This window comes from Pelophylax lessonae (genome assembly GCF_965119305.1).
Source record: "Pelophylax lessonae genome assembly, chromosome: 2".
Classification (NCBI taxonomy): Eukaryota; Metazoa; Chordata; class Amphibia; order Anura; family Ranidae; genus Pelophylax; species Pelophylax lessonae.
The window spans coordinates 309134508-309158956 of NC_138769.1; the positions used below are offsets into that span (position 1 = coordinate 309134508).

At 44.8% G+C, this 24449-nt stretch overlaps 1 protein-coding gene across 1 annotated transcript in view; it reads right to left on the reverse strand.

Annotated features, from left to right (window-relative positions):
• The window catches only part of KDM5B (lysine demethylase 5B), a 99806-nt gene that overhangs the window by 67356 nt on the left and 8001 nt on the right, over window positions 1-24449 (reverse strand). The window contains exon 2 of the mRNA XM_082244501.1: window positions 13228-13305. Coding sequence (XP_082100627.1) covers window positions 13228-13305 — 78 coding nt within the window. The remainder of the gene's footprint in view (window positions 1-13227; window positions 13306-24449) is intronic.

The window sequence follows — 24449 nt, forward strand, 5'->3', positions numbered from 1 at the left end:
TCCTGCCTCCCCCTTTACTGTTCCCTCCTGGCTCCCCTGTCCTGTGCTTTCCTGCCTCCCCCTTTACTGTTCCCTCCTGCCTCCCCTGTGCTTCCCTGCCTCCCCCTTTACTGTTCCCTCCTGGCTCCCCCTTTACTGTTCCCTCCTGGCTCCCCCTTTACTGTTCCCTCCTGGCTCCCCCTTTACTGTGCTTTCCTGCCTCCCCCTTTACTGTTCCCTCCTGGCTCCCCTGTCCTGTGCTTTCCTGCCTCCCCCTTTACTGTTCCCTCCTGGCTCCCCAGTCCTGTGCTTTCCTGCCTCCCCCTTTACTGTTCCCTCCTGCCTCCCCTGTCCTGTGCTTTCCTGCCTCCCCCTTTACTGTTCCCTGCTGGCTCCCCCTTTACTGTTCCCTCCTGGCTCCCCTGTCCTGTGCTTTCCTGCCTCCCCCTTTACTGTTCCCTCCTGCCTCCCCTGTCCTGTGCTTTCCTGCCTCCCCCTTTACTGTTCCCTCCTGCCTCCCCCTTTACTGTTCCCTCCTGGCTCCCCCTTTACTGTGCTTTCCTGCCTCCCCCTTTACTGTTCCCTCCTGGCTCCCCTGTCCTGTGCTTTCCTGCCTCCCCCTTTACTGTTCCCTCCTGGCTCCCCTGTCCTGTGCTTTCCTGCCTCCCCCTTTACTGTTCCCTCCTGCCTCCCCTGTGCTTTCCTGCCTCCCCCTTTACTGTTCCCTCCTGGCTCCCCCTTTACTGTTCCCTCCTGGCTCCCCCTTTACTGTTCCCTCCTGGCTCCCCCTTTACTGTTCCCTCCTGGCTCCCCCTTTACTGTGCTTTCCTGCCTCCCCCTTTACTGTTCCCTCCTGGCTCCCCTGTCCTGTGCTTTCCTGCCTCCCCCTTTACTGTTCCCTCCTGGCTCCCCTGTCCTGTGCTTTCCTGCCTCCCCCTTTACTGTTCCCTCCTGGCTCCCCAGTCCTGTGCTTTCCTGCCTCCCCCTTTACTGTTCCCTCCTGCCTCCCCTGTCCTGTGCTTTCCTGCCTCCCCCTTTACTGTTCCCTGCTGGCTCCCCCTTTACTGTTCCCTCCTGGCTCCCCTGTCCTGTGCTTTCCTGCCTCCCCCTTTACTGTTCCCTCCTGCCTCCCCTGTCCTGTGCTTTCCTGCCTCCCCCTTTACTGTTCCCTCCTGCCTCCCCTGTGCTTTCCTGCCTCCCCCTTTACTGTTCCCTCCTGGCTCCCCCTTTACTGTGCTTTCCTGCCTCCCCCTTTACTGTTCCCTCCTGGCTCCCCTGTCCTGTGCTTTCCTGCCTCCCCCTTTACTGTTCCCTCCTGGCTCCCCTGTCCTGTGCTTTCCTGCCTCCCCCTTTACTGTTCCCTCCTGCCTCCCCTGTGCTTTCCTGCCTCCCCCTTTACTGTTCCCTCCTGCCTCCCCTGTGCTTTCCTGCCTCCCCCTTTACTGTTCCCTCCTGGCTCCCCCTTTACTGTTCCCTCCTGGCTCCCCCTTTACTGTTCCCTCCTGGCTCCCCCTTTACTGTGCTTTCCTGCCTCCCCCTTTACTGTTCCCTCCTGGCTCCCCTGTCCTGTGCTTTCCTGCCTCCCCCTTTACTGTTCCCTCCTGGCTCCCCTGTACTGTGCTTTCCTGCCTCCCCCTTTACTGTTCCCTCCTGGCTCCCCAGTCCTGTGCTTTCCTGCCTCCCCCTTTACTGTTCCCTCCTGCCTCCCCTGTCCTGTGCTTTCCTGCCTCCCCCTTTACTGTTCCCTGCTGGCTCCCCCTTTACTGTTCCCTCCTGGCTCCCCTGTCCTGTGCTTTCCTGCCTCCCCCTTTACTGTTCCCTCCTGCCTCCCCTGTCCTGTGCTTTCCTGCCTCCCCCTTTACTGTTCCCTCCTGCCTCCCCTGTGCTTTCCTGCCTCCCCCTTTACTGTTCCCTCCTGGCTCCCCCTTTACTGTGCTTTCCTGCCTCCCCCTTTACTGTTCCCTCCTGGCTCCCCTGTCCTGTTCTTTCCTGCCTCCCCCTTTACTGTTCCCTCCTAGCTCCCCTGTCCTGTGCTTTCCTGCCTCCCCCTTTACTGTTCCCTCCTGGATCCCTGGTGCTCTGTCCTGATGACCCCCTGTACATCGCTTAGCTCACGTTTGACCCATAATTGAGCATTATGTGCAAAAAGCAAGCATACGTTTCACATAAAAGGGGAATGTTTTAAAATGTATTCTTTGTCTAATGCCATTTCTAAAAAGAATTATTGCTATATCTACAGCTCGCTGATCGCATCAATGTTCTGTGAGCTATACATATGAACATTTCAGGGGTTTCCCAAGATCTCTGCTTTTTTACCAGGAGTTCTTTAAAGGGAAAGAGGTAAAGAAAAAAATTAACTAGACAGAAAAAAAAAAAAAAAAAAACCACACCACACACCAAAAAACCTGATTGTTTTCTTGATGTTTACTTAGATGTGATCTATAACACACTATTTCCAGTGTGTTTATTTTCAAAAGCATGTGATAACGGCAAACCTGCAAACAGGTAGACTCCATAAAAGAAATACATTTGACTTCTGCATACCCATGTGAGCTATTACATGTGGCTAAATATGAAAAGCAATTAAAATTGTCTTTTTTTTTTTTGCATTTTTTTTTTCTTTATGCATTTGGTAAACACTTTTTTTTTTTTCATTCAACAATGTTTAAATAGGGAAGAGAGAGGATTAAGTACGGTATATGGGCTACTGAGTGTCCTAATTGGGCTAGCCAGCCTCTAGAGCATGGGTGTCCAACCTTTTTACATCTCTGGGCCACATAGAGTGTAGAGACATTTTCTCGGGCCGAAAATAAAATATATACTATAGTTAAGGCATGTAATAAAATGCCGCCGCGCCCCCCCCCCACACTAATATAACACAACTAGAGGATGATCAAATTAAATGGAATCAGTATACAGAGGGTTACTTCTTCTGAGAGATAATAAAGGAACACTCTAACCACCATGACCACTTCAGTGATTTGAAGTGGTCATGGTGGTAGGAGTCAGAAACCCTGCACATGCTCCCCCCCTCCCCTCAACCGCTGCCTACCGTTAGTTGGAAGCTGCTGTGGTCGTGCCCCCGACCCGGCTTCCTTCCTCCCCAGCACAAAAAAGATTGTCAGGGGGCAGTGGGCCGCATTGCCTGCGGTTCTGGGCCGCATGCAGCCCTTGGGCCGCAGGTTGGACATGCCTGCTCTAGAACCTTTCTAAATTTATGATTATTTTTCAGAAAAAGTATACAGTAAGACCTTGGAGCATAATTCATTCTGGAAACACGGTTGTAATCCAAAGCACTTGTAAATGGATAAATAAATGGAAACTCAGATGATTCATTCCACACAAAAAAAAAAAAAAAGTGGCAACAGGGAATGCATAAAGCAGAACCCAGCAGGGGCTACAGAGTATAAAAGAGAAGAGAGGTGTAGCAATAGAAGTATGCAGGCATTCAGGGTAAAGCTGTCCACATAGACCTTCGTCCACACCGCCAGAATCCCTTCCACACTGCGCTCCACAAGCGCTTCAAGCCTCACCTTCAGTTCGCTTCACTACAGGGTAGTCTTCCAGGTCACAACTGCAGACTGGCAGCAATGAGTGCCGGCAGGGCGGAGGACATTCAACGTGGACAGCTTTACCCCCAGATGGCTGCATAATTAGATGTGCCTCTTTTAATCATCAACCATGTGAGTTGCTAAATGTTGTACCTTCATTAAGCCCCGGTTCACATTAGTGCGATCACAGAGATCGCATGTAATTCGGAGCGCACTGCTCCTAAGTTACATGCGATCTCATGTGCGGTGCAAATTTCAGTCATACAGTTTGTATGGCTGAATTTGCACAGCATCCGCACTAAACATGCACATGACCCTTTTTTTTATCCGCAGCAGAATCGGATCGCATAGTGATTCACACTAGTGCGATCCGATTCTGTGCGAACTTGCAGATCGCATATCGCAGTGCGATCTGCAAGTTCGCACAGAATCGGATCGCACTAGTGTGAATCACTATGCGATCCGATTCTGCTGCGGATAAAAAAACTGGGGGTGTCGTTAACTTTTAATTGACACCCCCTGCGTATCGCATATGGCAGTGTGAACTTCCAGGGGTGCGGATGCGATGCAGGATCACGCTGCATATTCGCAGCGTTCCCGTATCGCACAAATGTGAACCGGGACTAAATGTAAGGATATATATTTAGAGGCACCTCTCTTACGTGAGCCTGAAAGAAGTTAAATATTACCCTTTGCTAGTTAAACTTTTGTTCATAACATCACTGTTCCGCCTTGTAACATGGACAGCCTCTCTCACTAAAGTAGCACTGAAACCATGGTTGAAGTTGAAGCAGTGGTTGAAGTCGGGCTTTAAATCGCACTACTTTAAAAATTGTACCTGGTGTGACCACAGGCTTGTACCAAGTTGCTACTCGTATTGCAAGACCTCGCTTGTTTATCAAGTTAAAAATGTAAAATAAATGTGCTCGTCTTGTAAAACACTCACAGGCCAAGTTACTTGCAATCCAAGGTTTTACTGTATATAGATGAATTGAGGCCCTAACTCTGTATCCCCTGATATTGCACTTCATTTGACTGTAAATGGCAAAATATTTTTTTTTTTATTAAACACCTAACCATAAATGAGTTGCCATTGATGAATAAGGTGCACCTTTAATTTATAACTGTATGCAAGTTTTTGTTAATTGTATTACTCTAAGGCCAGATTGACCTTTACAATCTTATGTCAACAATGCACAGCCAAGCAGGAAACCAATATAGGACATCATTCTCTATAAGAAAACAGCTGCACACGTGTTGCATCTGCTCTGCACAGTGGAACTAGACTATACCAAATATAGCACTCCCTGAGAGAGGTGAAAATTACATTCTTTGAAGCTTTCCAGCAGCTTGACAGCTCCTGCTACCATTCTAACTTGCCAATTAGACAATATCTTCATGATGCGGATTTGTTGGCCAATGATCAAGCAGGTGACAAACACCTGCAAACCTGGATTACTGTCAAGTCCAGGCTGTGCAGGGTGGCATAGAGGAATCACAAGCGTGACTAAACAGACTTAGTGTGCTTTCACACGGCTCTATTGGAAACAAAAAAGCATTAAAAATGCATATACATTTTTAATTAGAATGGATCCGTGCCTCAAAAAACGCACCAAAAACACAACCAAAGCACGTTTTTGCTGCATTTTTACATGTTTTCATTTTCTCCTCTACTGATGTGCGCTGATGAGGCTGCACTGATGGGCACTGCTTGGGATGCACCGATCAACAGGACACTGATGATCAGAGCCTTGATTATTAGTGTAGATGTCCCCTGTGTGGATTTGCCGGTTATCGGTTCTCCTCTTCTCACCCGCTGTCAGCGTGAGGAGAGGAATGCCGATAACAGGCAAATCCTGTTTACTCTGTGATCAGCTGTGTTTGGACACAGCTAATCACATAGTAAAGAGCCACTGTGTTTGGCTCTTTATCATGATCTGTGATCAGCTGTCCCAAGGACAAACACCGATACCTGTAGATGCGTGCTGCAGGGGGGTGTGAGAAGCTCGATTACAGGAGTACATCATAGGACACCCTCCCAGCAATGTGTGACTGTGCTGTAGCCATCATTCGGCTATAGCGTGGCCATGAAGATGTTAATTGGGAGCTGCAGTTTTAGTAAGGTTTTGAAAAGTGCACCAAAAGATGCATGAGGCAGGGCTTTTTTTTTTAAATGCACCGTGCCGCAGCACAATGGTGTGACGAGTCCTAAAAGATTTAAAAGGGAAATTTTTTTATTGCTTTTTTTCCTGCGGTTTTAGCAATGTAAAAAACACATCAGAAGAAAACAGCCCTTACAAAAACAGTTTGCATGTATATATTTGCATATATTTCAGAAAACCAGAGCTAGCCACGGTTAACACTACAACATAATCTAGCTATACATGCAAAAATATTAGGGAAAGATTATGTTGCAAGGGTATTTCACTTTTATTAACAGAATAAAAGTACAACACAAACTGAAATTTGTGAAACTGAATTATGCTTATTTACACTAGCAAACAAAGGGCTCTTTCACACGGGCGTTCCGATCAGATCCGCCTGTCAGTTTTTTAGGCGGATCTGATCGGATGCCCCATTCAGCCCTTTGGAGCAGCGGATGTCAGCGGTGACATGTCCGCTAACACCCGCTGCCATCCGCATCCGATCCTGTCCGTGAAATCCGGACGGATGGAAACCCTATTTTCCATCCGTCCTGGGGATCGGATGAGAGCGGACAGGCGGTCCGCTCTCATCCGATTCCCCATAGAGAACAGCGGGGCTCTGACACCTCCCTCTCCGCACACAGTGCGGAGACGCAGCTGTCACCCGCAGGCTCAGCGGGGATCGATCCCCGCTGAGCAGAGCACGGTCCGCAACGGAATACGGACCGTGTAAAAGGGGCCTAAATTAGGTCTGTGAAAGCATCATAAATGCTGGAGAGGATCTCTATGCGAAGATCCCACAGACTTTAGAGTACTTAACAGTATACGGACCCCTGTTCAAACCCACAAAAAGCAATTGATTTTGGATAAGACTGCACATTTTACAACAAGGGGCAACTCAGAGGATATGTTAAAAAATCCTGGCTGTATGGAATTAGTTTTAAACACTGCAAAAAAAAAAAGTTAATGTTGATTGTTGATTTAAAGAAATGTTAAGCTAAAAAATGTTGTATTGTGTCTGTAGGTACAAATACCTATAGACAAATTACAACATTTTTAACGTTGGACTACTGAACAAGCATTTATTCAATATTCATGTACAGACAGCAGCTTAAAATAAACACTATGACACAAAGGTCTAAACTAGCCTTCCTATTGAGGCCAGGGCAGACCACACAGAGAATATATGCGTTGTCTTCTGCTGACCACCTCTGCTCTCAGTGCACTTCCTGTAGCCCCTATATTCACTTAGGAAGTGCAAACACATTTAATAAAAGTTGAACACCGTGCAAATATACATTGGAAACAAATTTATACTTCCATTTAAAAAATCTTGCATTTTTACATACCATTAAAAACATGAATCTGAATTGATATAAGCTTTTAGTAATCCCCTAAATAGAAGGAAGTCATACTAGAACAGAGGGAATCAGCACTGTAAGCCAGTTAGGCCTCCAATGCTTTGCACAGTTCCGTCAGACTACAAAAGTGCTAACAGGACTATACTAGCTTAAAAAAAACATGGATGAGCACAGGGAGGTGGATCCGGGGGCAGGCTGAACATTTTAGATGTAGAATTGTAAACAAGAATTCCTTTTAAAAATGTCAGTCTCTGAATCCTAGGTTGCTTGCTAGTTCTGGGGCACCGACATCACTTGCTGAAGAGCTAAAAAGGAACTAGCATGTACAATTGAGTCAAAGGATGGCAGTTTCAGTCTGAACTATGGGTATTTTTGCTTTGCAACAATTATTAAGGCAGCAGTCAAAAACCTCTATCTCCATATATGTGAACACACTTTACATGTTATTATTCTTTATTAGCACCTTGTGGCCAAAGTGTGCATAGGCAAAGGCCAGAACATCCAGCAGATATCTGGAGAACGTTTGAACAGAAGACCAGGTGGCATATAGATGCCTAATGTAGAAATGGCCAAAAGACACCATCAGACCTAATTGTATAAGCTCTGATAGGAAGAGGGTGTTCCCTTTCTCTAAGGGGACAGGCCCAGGAAAAATGTTGTCTGATCCACCTGGCAACAGAAGAGCTGGAGGCCAGATGTCCTCTATGACAGCCTACAGGTAAGACAAAAATGGGAGTTTTACTAAGAGAACCATAGCTGTCAGGTAGACCATTAGCCCTGAAAAGATCAAAGCAGTTTAGGGAAAATTTCCTTGGCATATTTTGGAGCAGAACAGAGGGAAGGGATGACAAAATCCTTATTTTAGGTGGGGGGGGGGGGGGGGGGGAGAGACCACCCTAAGCAGAAAATACGATTTTGGTCTCCAGATCAGCTTGCCCTGTGCAAAAAAAGAAATAAAAATGTGATTTTTGACTTGCCGTAAAATCCATTTCTCTGATGTTCATTGACAGATACAGCTCCTTATCTCCTTGACCATTGGCTATACTGCCCTCTACAGGAGTAGAACACTAGGCAGACAAAAAAACTTGAGTATGTCTATGGGGCAGTCCCAGTGAATATACTACCACTCTCTGCTATAGGTATTTTGTTTTGTTACAAGCAGTGTCAGAAGAAAAAAACCCAACTCCATAGAGGGGCAGGTGCTGTGTCCGTCAATGTACATGAGAAATGGGATTTTTTGGCAAGTCAAAATCCTATTTTCTTTTTCGTTCATTGACGGACACAGCTCCTTATCTTCTAGACCATTGGGACGTCCCAAAGCAGTGTCAAACATAAGGAACAAGTAAAAACTCCCAAAGGCTAAACCGTAGCCAACCAGGTAACATGGAGCTCAACCACAAACAACTGGAGCTCATCTAAAAAACAATACACCCTCAAAGAGGACCAGGTCCTCTAAACCGCAGCCTGCAAAACCTTGCAGCTGAAGGAAGCATCTGCAGATGCCAACACATTCACCTTTGAAAACATTGTGAACGTGTACCAGGCAACCAGGTGGCCACCTTGCAAACCTGTATCACTGACGCCTGATGACAGAAGGCCCAGGAGACACTAAGCACCAGGGTAGAGTACACGCCTTAACAGGGAAAGGAGGAACCTGACCCTTAATGGAATAAGCCTGAATCAGTCTGTATAAACCATCTGGAAATGGTCTCAGCAGAAGGAGGCAGCCCTCTGCGAGGTCCATCTGTGAGGACAAATAGTGAGTCTGACTTTTTAAAAGACTCCGGAGCTGCCAGGTACACCCTTATTGCCCAAACTACATCCAGGGAATGCAAAGCAATTTCCTTAGGATGCTTAGGCCTGGGACACAGGAAAGGCAACACGAGGTCTTCATTCAAATGAAAATCAGAGACGACCTTCGGAAGAAACTACGGACATGGACAAAGAACCTCCAGGTAAGGTGAACAACAAGACTGTGCCGCCAGCTACCACACCCTGCGTGCAGAAGTGATAGCCACTAAAAAGGTCACCTTCTGGGATAATGTAAGCAGGGGAACCTCCCGAATATTTTCAAAGGGAGGCTTCTGGAGAACCGACAACCCCAAATTGAGGTCCCACGGCGGCAACAAAGACTGCACTGGAGGAACCAAGTGTCCAATTTCCCTGGATAAAAAGGTAAGCACCAAGGAATGTGTGGCCAATGGACGTTGAAAGAAAACTGCCAAGATCGAGACCTGGCCCTTGATGGTACTCAAGGCCAGGCGCTGCTCAACCCTCGTTTGAGGAAAACCAAGATCCGAGTCATTGAAAAGGAGCAGGGGTGAATCCTTAAGGAATTGACACCACGCAATATACGACTTCCAAGTATGATGGTAAATCTTCCTAGAAGTAGATTTTCTAGCTTTTAACAGCGTGGGGATCACTGATTTAGGCAACCCTCTATCCTTCAGCACCTGGCTTTCAACAGCCAAGCCGTCAAAGCCAGCGACTGTAAGGCAGGATGTTCCCTGAGTGGAAGTCTTCAAGGAGCATCGGTGACCAACTGTACCAGATCGGCGTACAAAAACCAGCAAGGCCAGTCTGGAGCCACTAGGATGACCGGAATCCCTTCTGCCAGGAGTCTCGGCAGAAGCTTGAGAGGAAGAAAGGCGTAAATTAGACGATTCCAACTCCAAGGAGCCATTAATGCGTCTATGGCGTCAGCTAGAGGATCCCAAGACCATGCCACAAACCTCTGCCTCTCCTATTGAGGCGAGAGGCCAACAGATCCATCTTAGGAGTACCCCACCGGAGACACAACTGATAAAACCTCTATGGATGAAGTGACCATTCCCCCTGGTCAAACACCTGTCGACTGAGGTAATCCGCCTGCCAATTTTCCACCCGTGGAAGTGGGTCTTTCTATGTGCAATCTTGCAGGAGGTAGATTTTCTTAATTTAGGTAGAGAGAGTCAGAGATGGCCCTTCAGGACCTGGATATAAAGAGTAATGCCCCTAAAAAGCCACTCAGAAGCAGCGTGCAATAGGGGGCTTTGTAACACTAAGTCTGGTCTAATTGGAAGAGGCAAAGGTTCATCCGCCAGCCTATGTACCATGTCATTCTGGGTCAACTCAGTGCAATGACGATCACCGTAAACTTTCCTAGCTCTATCTTGTACAGCTTGTATAACAGTGTAAATTTGCTCTCCCCTCACAACTATACAATAATTCATAATCTGTTGCCTCCATTACCCCACAAGAACCCACATTCATATTGATGAAATCATTCCACCCATTCTTTACCAAAACTCTTGTATTCATGTCACTGCACAGTCCAATTTGCCATTTTCTCAACATCTCCCCATAAAATATCATTGCACCTTTTCCAGCCTTCCTGAGTGTCCTTTACTTTAGAGCTTCATCACTCCTCTAGCATCCTTTATTAGCACTTTTCTCCTCTACTTCTGCTGTTCCACATCTTTGCATGCTGTATTAAGAACCTTAAGTGCAGTAACTGCTTATTTCTGCCCCTTCTTTTTTAGTCGTTCCTGCTTTTATCCTAAAATGACCCCCTTATTTTCAGAACTGTCTCGCACATGCCCTCCTTTTCCGTTTTTGTCAGCATCTACACTAAATTATATATTTCTCTTCTTCCTCGCCCATTTTACATAGGCATTTCCTATTCCCACTGACTGTATTGTACCTGCTCTCCACTCCTCAGCAAATACTCTCCTATTCTAGTCACCTTGTTATCCATGTTTTTAGAAGGATCTGCTCATACTATCCCAGTAATGGGTTTTCCAAGGGTTTTTACCTCCTTGCCCTCTCAGGATCATGCATCCACTGCCAAGATTACTCAAACAAGCACACAACTGACAGCACTATAATTAGAAGTGGCTTGACACCTGTCCTTGTTAAAAAAAAAAAAAAAAAATTAAATAATCTCATAACCACCAAGTTTGTACAAGGGAGGCATTTTCTCAGTATTACTACTTTTACTAAAAAGGTATATAGAGCTTCATTTAAATTTAGAAAGAAAACGTGAACACACAAACACAGAGAATCCACTATTCAGTTAAATTAGGTGTGTCAATGTTACTCAGCTGGGAGGGGTCATTTCTTAAAGCTGCAAAACTGGTTATAGGAATAAAATGCAGGTAATTAGGCGTCTCTGTGGACCTTTAAACCGCTTTTGAAGCACCCCAAGAGCTACAAAAACTAGGTGCTTTAAAATGTAGAACTTGCAAATGAGGTCTTCCTGGGTTGCAGGGCTCCTGTGTAGCTCACAAAGCCACTTTAGGACACATTGTTAGGAAGGGTCTAGTCCAGTTTAATTGTCAAGATTCAGTGGTTATACTTGACTGTCTTTTTTTTTTTTTAAAGAAAATCTTTTTTTTTTTTTTTTTAAATTTGGAAATTGTGTTTGTACAATAAGATTCCATTTGAATGTTCTTTCAGAATGAAATCTAGTTTAAAGAAACTGATGGACTAATCATGTGCAATACAAAAAAATTGCAACTACCAGGATAATATTCAGTGGTCCTATGCCTTCATAAAATATATGATTTTGGGTTTACGTGTATTTTTATGTGACAAATAAGCATATAAGCCAGAAAAAAAAAAAAAAAAGCCTTCTGTATTTAAACAATATTGGTTATCCTGAATTTAGCTTTTAAGTAGAAGTCCGGACTAATACTATCCAAGCTTAAACCTGCTCCCATCCCCATTCTAAGCCCTATATTATCACATAAAGGAAAGATGTGCATACTTACCTAATCTAAGGGCAGTCGGCTTCAGGGGAGAGGAGCAACAACGGTTTCAGTGCCTGAGCAGAGAAATCACCCATAGACTTACTATGTGACATCCATCACTGAAAGCCAATCATGTAACTGGACAGGAGTTCCCTTAGATTAAGTATACACATCTTTACTTTACAGGGCATAGAGCTCAGGGGAGTCTGAGAATCACAAACTAGAAAATCATTTGCAGCCCAACCCATCTCCATCTTCAGGAGCTCTGTAAAAGACAAAGTATCCAGTGTACCTGCATTCCTTGAGGCCCTTTGTGCACCTCCATGTTCCTCATACACATCATCACTCTTTGTGCTCCTGCAAGTGCACCACCTCTTTGCTGAAGTACACCCAAGAGTACCCTAGTGAGAGGGGAGGCCATACCAGAAGACACTTTCACTGGATAACAGCAGGAGATGACATGTTGTATATTAATACACGTGCTGTATCGTATCAGGTGAAAGCACTGGGAGCACAGAGGGGACAGGAAGTGGTTAGAAAAGAACTGAATAATTCTTTCTATAATAAGTCTCACACATCACTTGCAGATGAACTGTCACTTTACAATAATTATAAGAACTGACACAAATTATATACAGTGATATTATTTATTTTTTATTTGTTATCTCACATTGTGTTGTGAACATACAGTATATGTTTCTGGTATCTAAATGGGATATAGATAGAGATTGGTAGTGCTGCACTGTATTGAGTAACAAGGAGAAGGAGTTAAAGCGGAGTTCCGGCCACGAAAAAGTTTTTTCAATAAAAATACCCCCGGGACAGTCAGGGCTAGCACATTCCACAATGGATAGCCTCTGTACTGTCCCAGGTCGCACTTACATTTTAGAAGAAATACTTACCTTCAAAATTTCTTCTCCAGCGCTGCCATCTCGGATGTGGGCAGCTGAAGCCAGCGCGTCCTCTTCCGTGTCCTCTTCTCCCAGAATGCGCCTGCACCGGCCCCGATCGTCACTTCCGGTGCGGGCGCGTCATCCCTCCACAGCTTCTGGGCATGCCCAGACGCTGTTTAGAAGGGAATCCCGCACCGGAACTGTCGAGCGGGGCCGGTGCAGGCGCATTGATTCCTGGGATCGATGACGTTCAGCTCCCAGGCATCAGTGCAAAGAGGAAGTGACGGTGCGGGCCGCGGCCGCAGAGGGAGGAAGTGGAAGAAAGGTGAGTATATTTTTCTTCAATAACAAGGTAAGTAAACAAAAAGAAAAATCGTAACTATCCATTTATTTTTCAGGTGACGAAAAGCAAGCAGATGGCACAAAATCGACTATGTCGATTTTGTGGCTGGAACTCCGCTTTAAGGGGGTAGTAAACAACTGAAGAAAAAAGAAATGGAGATAGGGGAAAAAAAAAAAACAGATATTTTACATTTAAGGATCCACATCCATTAACACCAATAATTTACCTCAAGTTCATTAAGTCTTTGGATACGTGGAGTGAAGTGCAGTTTGTCCACATCACAAGCAAATGGAGGTTGCCAATCCTAGAAAAAAGAAAAATAAATATTACTGATTACCACTATATCAAAATTTTAGAACATGCCACAAAACTTGACTCACAACTTGGTTTATGTAATCAAATAGTCAAACCTATAGCCAAGAACAAACGCTTAATTTTTAATATATATATATTATATATATATAATTAAATTTATTTTACACACTTTAAAAAAAAAATTGAAAATTAGTACAAACTTTATTGCTATCGCCAGGATGAACAACATCCCTTGCGACAGCATGGGCCGTGACAGGTCCTCTTTATGGAGAGAAATGGGGTCTATTAGACCCCAAATCTCTCCTCTGGCCCCCCATGCAGCCGATCAGACCGAGATTGGTCCAATCGGCTGCTTCTCTAGCCGCTGGTGGTACTCGTGGCTCCCGATTTCCAGGGTTACAGAGAGAGGGGAACAACGTCAGTTCCTCTCTCTCTGTACCAGGCAGCCATCGCAGCATCGCTCCTGGCCTCCACGATGGGACCGAAGAGCCCGGGAGAGGCGGCGGTGGGAGGGAGGTTGGACCCCCTTCCCCCACCCGCAGAAGTGTTTAAGTGGCCAATTAGCTACTCGGATAACTTCTGCATTGTAGAGAATCGCCAACTACAAACAATGGTGCAGGCATCATCCTAGTATAACCACTGAAATCCAAGGACGTATGGGTACATCCTTGGGTGGAAAATGGTTAAAGTCTTAAAAAGCAGTAAATATGCTTTAAACACAAGCCCTCACTGACCTCTGTAACTGTAGTCGCTGTAGAATAATTTGCCAAAATTTATAGCAGAAGCTACTCTTTCAGAACACTGGACAAAAAAGATTTAGCTGGATCTCTGTCACATTTGCATAGGCAACTGGAAATGGTTCCAGAGCAGAAGAACTTGGCACATGAACCACTTGTTGACCCGACAAAAATATTTTTTTTACCTCTGCTTCACATAAAGCTCAGACTGCTGGAAAAAAAAATGCGACGAACAAGGAAAGCAAAAGGTTTTTGGGACAGATGTTTCTAGAATAACTGAAGCCAAGATTAAGGCAGGCATTTTTGTTGGTCCACAGATCAGATACATCATCCACCCATAAACCCATAATCAAGGGAGGGCCATAGGTGCTGTCCTGAAAGACTCCCTAAAAATACCATTACTGGCAAGTCCAACTAAGGTTTTCTCAAATCATCTTTCAGGACAGCACCTGGAGATAAGCGAGCATTTACTCAAGGGTTGGACCACCGCTTGCAGGACTTTCCTGCCAAATAATTGGTCTGTGGCCGAAAGCAAATCCATCTTATATTGGCAAGTGAAAGTGGAAAAACCTGTGAAAGTGGCTGCTTTTTAGATTTTATATAAAGTGTAGCTGCGCTAGGTATGATAAAGGACAATAAATAATATCAAGTGTGTTAAACCCCCACACAACAAATACAAGATAATTAGCTGTAACCACAAGCAACACCTTGCCACCAATAGGGGTGAAGAAACGGTAATACACCGTCAGCGATCAAGACATCTTTGTCAGATCTCTGCATAGTCCCTGTCAAGCCACACCAGCCCATGATTGATGTATCATCATACGGCAACAACCTTAAACAGTTATGCTGTCTCACCAAAGTGCCTCTCGGATTGAGGTACTCCCCAACCCTCTCCCCAAAAACGAAAGCATACCAACAGCACCATTTTGAGTGATCTCACTGGATTTAACATCCAACATTAACGGCACAATATAGTTACCTAACCCAGTGGCGACCCACTGCCCCTCAAGGAGCCCCTTCAAGAACATTATTACTGCAACTTGCATTTGATTGAATATATATCTATTAAGATTCTTGAAGTTTAATTTATCTGCCGGCCGGTTTCTGTCACTGAATGTTTAAATGTTATGTATGTCTTGTTTCTTGTCTTTGCACTGATTGTATTCACCAACATTTTACCTTGCATGGTTGTTATTACACCCTAAGAATTGTTTACCAATAAATGTCTATGTTCACTTTACCTAGAGCCCACCATGTTATTGCTGACAAATAATCTTCCTTTTTTCTGTGATCTATACAGGACATTTTGCGTTCATAGTCAGCCTCCTTGGGGCTGGGAATTTTCAAAACAAAGCCTGCATTAAATAGTCTAGTTCCTCCACCACCATAACTTTCTACTGACTCAAGAGGGAACTGCGATCAGCTTTTCTGATGATTCCAATTCTGTAGAATCATCTGTTGAAGATCCCTCGAACAGGGGCAAGCCCACTGAACAGATGAGATTGAGGCTGTAAGGAGGCCTACCATTGACATGGCTGAACGAACTTTAACTGGCAAGCTTGTCTGAGCCTGCTTCACAACGTTCATAACTTTGGTCACTTTTTCTTCTGGGAGAAAAATCTTTTGAGTGGAATCTATGATATAACCCAGAAACCTTATGATCTGGGAAACGACCAGGTTTAACTTCTCTCGGTTTAGAAGCAATTCCAAACTCTCCAAGTGACTCTCCTTTTGTAAATTTGCCAATAACAGGTCTTTTGAGTTGGCAAACAGGTGATCGTCCCAGGTAGGGAACAATCAAAATTCCCTGCAGCCAGAGTGGAGCCAAAGCTTCCTCCATGATTTTTGTAAAGATCCTTGGAGAGGAGGACAGTCCATAAGGCAGGGCTCTGAACTGAAGATGCAAAATTGTGTCCCCTGCTTAGATTGCGAGGAGCAAATATCCATTCTGATCTTTTTGTAAAAAATGGACCTGTTCAATATTTTTTGGTTTAAGATCACACAAAACCTACCTGACGGCTTTTAACTAGGAACAGGTGTGAACAGAACTCAAGTCCTTTCTCTTCCTGGGGTACTGGAATGACCACTCCCTGCAAGAGTTATCATTGACAGGGACTTTTCTTGACCTCTGGGAACTTGGGTTAAAAAGAAAAAAAAAGCAACTTGGAGACGTGTCTGAGAATGCCAGTCTGTAGCCTTCAAAATGAGGTTGAGGACAAAAAGACTGGACATCATAGTCTTCCACTGTGGGAAAAAGGATTTTGTAGTCTTCCTCCCACAGTTGGAAAACTATCAATGGCTTTTGGCTGACTGGGTAAGTCAAAACAAAACCCCTGTTTTGCCTTGACCTCTTTGAGAATTCCAGGGACCAGAGTGACCAGATTCTTTAGAACTCTGGGCCTGCTGAAAAGGACGAAAACATTTTCTAACCGGAGGCACCACCTTTTTTTTGGTGGAAAGGCTTTCCTTTTGCCTGCTGTTCTGTCCATGATGGTGTCAAGGTCAGGGCCAAACAAAAGATCCCCTTCAAAGGAAGACCACACAGCTTCCTTTTTGAGTCTCCACTCTACAGACCACGTTTTTAACTATAAAGCCCAACACTTCACTAAGGCCGAAGATCTAGCGGACATTCTTACAGATTCCGCAGAGGCATCTGCCATGTACCCAAATGCTTCCTGTAACACCGGCAAAGTATCAAGCAGATCTTCCTGGGAAGTTCCGGCCTCAACGTACTCTTTCAACTGTTCCAGCCAGTGCCCGTGGTTCCTGGCTACCACAGTTGAAGCCATAGCTGGTTTGAGGTTGGCTAAATTGGAGTCCCAAGCCTTTTTTAGAAGTGAAGCAGCTCTCTTTTCCATGACATCTTTTAGGATGCCCATATCCTCAAAAGCAAGTTTGGTATTACGAGAGACCTGTGAAAAAGCCCCATCTAACTTGGGCCTTTTGTTCCACACTTGAGTCATCCTCATCAAAAGGGTATCTTTTTCTAAGCGATCTAGAGAAAAAAGGGGCCCTCTCTGGCTTTCTCCATTCCCTTTTTACAGCCTCTGAAAGGACCCTGTATACAGGAAACAAATGGTGCTTGACCTCATCCAGGCCTTGGTACATTTTATCATTAAGAGATAACTTGGTTTTATCCTCTTGAATGTTCAGGGTGGTATGGATGGTTTTAAACAGGTCATCCGCCTCTTCCCAGGACAACCTATAAGGAGAGGAAGTCTTATCTTTATCTTCTCCTCATCCGATTCTCCTGGGGAATCACCTATCTCTTCCTCCAAATCACTAACCTCTCTAGGAGCAGAAGCAGATGGGAGAGGGCCACATAGTAAATTACCCCTACTACTTGGCTGTACCCCAGGAAGTTTATTTAGAGAATATTGAAAAGACTAAAAATGCATTAGCCAACTCCTTTTAAAAAGAGGCAAGAAGCTCACTGCACTGAGCAGAAGCAGATGATGAAGTTTCCTCTTTGACCAAGTCTGCTATACAAGCCTTACATAAAGGCTTCGTCAAAGAGTCCCTAAGGGTGGCTTTACCGGAGGGAAATAGGAGAAGAGTGCTTGGTCTTTACTATGGCTTCCGTCTGAAACTAAGCAGACAACAAAATCATAAGCCATGTACAAAAAAAAAAAAAAAAAAAAAAAACAGCCCCTACAGACCAACTAGCAGCAGTCAACTGCATCTAAACACAGCAATACCATCCTATCACACTCCCTAGAGAAGTACCCTTGGGAGTGCGATGCAAATTCCCCTTAATGACCCGTACACACGTGCAGATTATCTGAAGACTTTTGTCTTCAGATTTACCTTTTCTATGTAGTGCAAGGGCCTGCTGGATTGCATACAAATTGAAAGTGTTTAGGTTTGACATCATATTATATGGTTTTGGTAAGTCTTCAGATAATCTGCACGTGTGTACGGGGCATAACCCTCTATGCCAGGGGAAGAGGAGAGGGAACAAAACAGCCCATAGGAATAGCCAGGGGGCCCTGCCCCTGCCTACCTGGGCCTGGCCGGTGCTTGCGGATCCTGCTCAGGGGCCATCGGTGCTGGTTACCCTGGATCCATCTCTGCAGAGGGATCAGTGAACATCCCGCTATTTGAGAATTCCCAGCCCTTTCCCAGCTGCGAAGACCGGAAATGACACCAGCAAGGGCCAGCCCCTTCCTCTTGCGTTCCAGTGGCCCGAACCAGAAGCCGCTGCGTTCCGCCAGAAGTCCTGCCTTGCTGAAAGTGACATCACTCACCACGAGAAGCAGCCCAGGGATGCCGGTGTTCCGTGAGAATTACCTACCCGTGAGAAAAACCTACCCTCGTCACTTCCGGTTCACGGCAGTCTGTGTAACGCGAGCAGTTACATTAAAACAGCTGTGCTGCACCCTGAGTGATCTCCGCTCCTGTCCCGGTCACTTCCCTGCTCTCAGCTACTAAATATAAAAGCGGCGGTGGCGGCTGTATGAAAAGATAAATCACGGAGCCGCCAGCCGCTTTTATATTTACTAGCCAAGATCAGGGAAGTGACCGGGACAGGAGCGGAGATGACTTATAGTGCAGCACAGCTATTTTATGTCACCGCCGCGTCGGTAGGTTTTTTTAACGGACACCGACATTGTTTCAGACTAGTGCGCATGCGCACTAATCTGCTCCTCAGCTCTTCCATTAGGTATCCGGGGCTGTGAGCATGCGCACTGCTGCGCTGCTCAGCTGTTCCTGGCCGGAAGTGACGAGGGGTAGGTTTTTCTCACGGGGTAGGTAATTCTCACGTTACACCGGGACCCCGGTCATGGACCTTTGGTACCCAAGTCACCAAGTCGCAGGACAGCCCCCCCCCCCCCAGGCCCCTACCCTCACTGGGCTAGGAAGCTGGACGTGGACTCCAGAACACCCCCCCCCCCATGTCAGGGGGGTGCTGGGATGGCCCCAAATGACAGAGAAAAAACACAAGGTTTGTCTTCACATTTTCCCACCTGGAGAAAGTATAGCACACCCACGGTTCCCCGCAGTGCTTCCACAAAGGCGGAGGAAACACTACAACTGAGGCCATGGTGGAAGTAGACTGTCTTTTAAAGATAGTGACCCGAGTGTTTCCTGGGAAAGTGAGTAGAGCTTTGCTCTCTCCAGGTGTTGTCCTGAAAGCAGATTTTGGGGAAAAAAAATACAAAAAAGGACATATAAAATTAGGCTATTAGCTATGCAAAGAAAAAAAGGGATTAAAAAAAAAAAAAAAAGAAAAGAAAAGAAAAAAAATATAGAAACAATTTTACAGAGGTTTATCCGTTCGACAGGAGCATGTCAGAAACAAACATTCACATTCCACCAGTCTAGAATGGATTTGCGTGGGTGGCATCAGACATATGAAAATAATTCTAAAAAGCACACATTCATTTTTAGAATACTTTTTTCCTTCAAGATAGGGCAACAAAAAATGTATTTCATTTAGAATTGTGGTATATTTAGTTTTAAAGTCTAAGTGCAGTAAAAAAAAAAAAAAAAACATGAAAATCAGCACAAGAGACATAACTTACAGTCAGCAGGATATGTCCCTTGTGCTGATGCCTCATCCTACTTCGTCGATACCCCCACTGTTGCGGCAGGGATTAATAGAACTTTGACAGCTGTCACAGGCTCTCATCAAGAGCACCTGACTGTGCCCAACCTTTGCCCCCAGCTCCTCCATTCATAGAAGCTGGTACTACAACTTCTATGAATGAAAAATGATCTATGAATGGAGGACCGGGGGATGATTGAAAAAGACTGTCAGGCGCTTTTCCCACACTGGAAGATTATGGAGGCAGAAGTTGGGGTGCATTAATGGATTTGACCTAGCAGAAGAGGTATTAGCACAAGGGACACATCCTACTTACTGCAAGTTATGTCCCTTGTGCGGATTTATATTTGTTTTTATTTTGATTGCACATAACCTTTAAATATATGTATGAAATTCAATATATCCAAATATTTCCACTTATAGCTGAAAAAGTATGAACCTAGCATGGAGGCCTTAGAGGTGGGGAGAATACTATTCATAATTTCAGATTTAAATAGATTAATCCTAAAATTTCAAAGTTCATGATAGTATTGTAGCTCTTTTATGGGGTTAGGGAGAGATATCAATGTCTGCTGAATGAAAAGGAGGATATTATCAGCATAAGCTGGCAGCCAGCTTATGTTCCTGATGGTTAAAACGAACACCATGTATATCATAATTCATTCTTACCGAATTCAAAAATGTTTCCAGCGAGATAATGAACATGAATAAAAATCGGTGAGAGGACATCCCTGCCTCATCTCATTATGCAAAGCAAACAGGGGGTGACAGCAAGGCAAATATTAATGTATCAGAATGGAATATTAACAAGCATTTTACAACAATGATGCAAGCACTATCTGAAGTCATGAAATTCACACTAAGCACATAAAATTTTCCTTTGTTCTGCTGGGAAAACAATTTGAAGGGAGCCCATAAGTGCAATAGAAAAAAAAGACATATCTTGTCTTCAGAAGCACTGGAAAACACCCCAAGCCAATTATTGAGCTAGAACCACTAACTTTTACACACATTTTAGATGCATTTTCAACACTGTGGCATAGATTTACAATACTCTCATAAGTACTGGGACCCTGCCTTTACACGCACATAAAATTAAGTGCCGGTTTACATATCTGCGATGACAGACATTGCATTTAATTTGCAGCGCACTGCTCTGAAAATCACATTTGATGTCTGTGCGCTGCAAATTTAGCCATACAGATTGTATGGCTAAATTCGCATCGCATTCAGACACAACTCGCACGGGACCCTTTTTTGTGTCCGCAGCAGAATCGGATAGCATGAGTGTTCACACTGCGTTCGCACTGCGATATGTGAACTGATCTGTTGGTGTCGTTACTTTGTATTGACACCCCCAGCGATTCGCATATGGCAGTGTGAACTGCCTGCGAGTTGAATGCGATGTGGGAACCCGCAGTGGATTCGTAGGATTACCGCATCACATATGAGTGAACAGGGACTAAAAGGATAAGTCCAAGCAAAACCTCACGCTAAACCTGCTCTGTGCCACATTCTAACCCTATAAAGCAAAAATCGCTGTACTTACCTACCTATTCTGCAACTGATCTAGTTCGGTCTCCAGCGGTGGAAGCTCTATGCAGGAGAGGACCGACAATGGCTGTGAAATGCCTGGGAAGTGGCATCACCCACAGAGTTACTATAGGGCTTCCATTGTCAGCTGTCTCTCATGCACCCGCCTCCATGCTGAAGCTTCCGCTGTCAGCTGATGCTGGGACCGGATCAGCTGCAGAATAGGTAAGTAAAGTGATATTAGCTTTACAGCAGGGTTAGATAGGTTTTGCCTGGACTTATCCTTTAAAGAGGAAGTAAACCCTCCTCAGGAAGTTGTACCTATAGGTAAGCCTATATTAAGGCTTACCTATAGGTACTGTAAATATCTCCTAAACATGCACCGTTTAGGAGATATTTACCTTTAATGCAGCCAGTGACGTCACTGGCGCATGCGCTCTGAAGGAACGGCAGATCGTGCCGTTCCTTCAGAGCCCCGTGCCGTGACCGTCGGCTCCCGCGCGGGAGTGACGTCACCGCGGCTCCGGCCAATCAGATGGCCGGATGCCGCGATCCCGGAAGACGGGCGACTATACATGTCGCCCGTCATACAGGTAAGCGGACGGCACGGCGGGGGCTCGTTCTAAGGTAAGTATTTCATAATGAGCTAGTATGCGATGCATACTAGCTCATTATGGGTTTCTCTTTCAGGATTTAAAGAAGAGAAAAAAAAAAATTATAGGTGTACAACCTCTTTAATGGTATCCCAGTCTTAGTCGGTAGGGTTCAACATTGAGTTGGACCACCCTTTGCAGCTATAACAGCTTGAACTCTTCTGGGAAGGCTGTCCACAAGGTTTAGGAGTGTCTCTTTGGGAATGTTTAACCATTCTTCCAGAAGGGAATTTGTGAAGTCAGTCACTGATGTGGACGAGAGGGTCTGGCTCTCAGTCCCCGTTCTAATTCATTCTAAAAGGTGTTCTGTCGGGCTGGACAGAACACCTTTGGGTGTTCAAGTTCCTCCACCCCAAACTCGCTCATCCATGTCTTTATGGACCTTGCTTGTCAAACATTCTGATAAACACACTCCTAAACATTGTGGAGAGCCTCCCCAAAAGAGTTGAAGCTGTTATAGCTTCAAAGGGTGGGCCAACTCAATCTGGAAAGCTACGGACTAAAGCCTAGTACACACGCAATGATTTTCCGCCAACCGGTCGTCCGTCTTTTGTCCAGAGTGGCGTTTTGTTGGTTGGAATGTGCCTAGACTGCACTGGACTTTTGTCGACCGACAAAATTCTACTTCAGAAGTGATGTCATGTGTTGGTTTGCTTTCTTTGTGTTCTTTCTTCTCTGAGCATGCCTAGTCTTGCTCATAAGATTTTTCCCTGTCGAAATCTGTACTGACTGCACGAAAATCGGACGTGTTTTGACGGAGGACAAAAATTTTATAGCCTGCACACCAGATTTTTTTCGGCCGAAAAGTCGGAGTCAGTTGTCGGAAGCATCATACTAAACAAGCCGAAAATCGGCAGATCGGTCATCGGACGAAAATTCCCTGCCGAATTTCGACGCGTGTGTACGAGGCTTAAGACTGGGATGCCATTAACGTTCATGTGCACATAAAGGCAGGCATCCCAATACTTTTGGTAATATAGTGTATATGCATGTGGCTGTTAAGGTTAAATAACACATATGAAAAAGCAGCATGGATACAATCTGCCAGACCTTGGGTGAATTATCAAACAGATGTAAAATTGGTCCAATTTTGAAGTGAGGAGAGCCACTGTTGAACACGAGGCAGGATGTGGCGTCACACCTGCGACAGGCTGGTTGCTATGGTAACACGTTTCAGAACTCATAAATGGCTTCTTTCTCAAACTATTCGATTTTAGATCTGTGTGAGTTTGCATTTGGCATTTAATCGTAATAAACCTACTAATGCACTAAGCTGGTGCCCCCTTGTGTTCCTTTTTTAGGCAGGTCAACATGCCAAAAGGAATTTTATGGACACAAGGACAAAGATATACACTTCCAAAGACATTAGCAGCAAGGGTTCATAAAGTACTAGCTAGAATTCTGAATAAATGGCCACCTGATTTCAGAGGTTTATACAAGACTGCCCAAAAAGACTATACTGCACAAGGTAAAGAAAATGTACAGTTTACACCCAATGACAGCTTAGAATTGTCTTCAGAATTCATTCTGCCATTCTGGTATAATGCTGCCCATACATTTGGCAAATCTAACAATCTCAAACTACTTTCAATTGGAAAAATGAATAAGCAGTTCAAAGGCAGGTTACCCCTAACAAGTTTGATCACTTAGTGGTTTTGATTAAAATTGCTAGTGATAGGTTGCCATGATTTTTTAGGTTTACATTTTTTTTTGGTGGGGGGGGGGGGGGGGGGGATGAAACCGCTATAGACTGCCAAGTGTATGGCAAGAATAAGTGATCAGCTTTTCCCTGCACAGGTCAGCAAAAAGTATTTTTTTTTCTTCTGTTAGTACTCAAACATCAACAGAAAGTCGACCCACCACCACACATACTATTCTTTGCATTGCTCCTGCAAACCCAACCTGTCAAATCATCAAACTACAATACTATAGAATGTAGCTAGAATCTGTGATGGTAACAATTCCTGAGGACCACAATAAAAGCGCATCCATCATAAACGGAGATAATAGTATGCAAGGTCTCAGATTAAAATCATAATTTTCTGACTACCGGCTGCAAACTAATTGTGCACAACACTAATGGCTCGTTTCCAGTGAGCGTTATGGTACGGTACGGTTCGGCAGGGTACGCAATTTTTGCCGTTTCCATTGTGAATGTTTCCCTAATTCCCAACCGTACCACTTTTTTGGCACCCTTTAGTTGGGGTACCAAGCACATTAGTACCGTACCAACAGGGTGGAGCTACACTCTGTAGAACTTTGGTTGACAGAATCGTCCATCACAGCTTTCCGGCTACACCACACCTATCATGAAAGGGTACTATTGGCAGTGGAAACGCAATGTGTACCATTCCGAACCGTACCGTACTGAACCGAACCGAACCACTCAGTGGAAACGAGACATTAGTGAAGTTCACCCTCTAGAACTAGTATACAGGCATACCCCACTTTTAAGTACACAATGGGACCAGAGCATGTATGTAAAACGAAAATGTACTTAAAGTGAAGCAATACCTTTTTTCATTTCTCAATGCATGTAAATACACTAGCTCCATAGGAAATCTTGGTCAGCTTGACATGGCATTGCTCCCAAACCATGTGACAAGGACACCAAGCTTGGGAAGCATGTTAAGGGGATCCAGGACTATGACATGGTAGA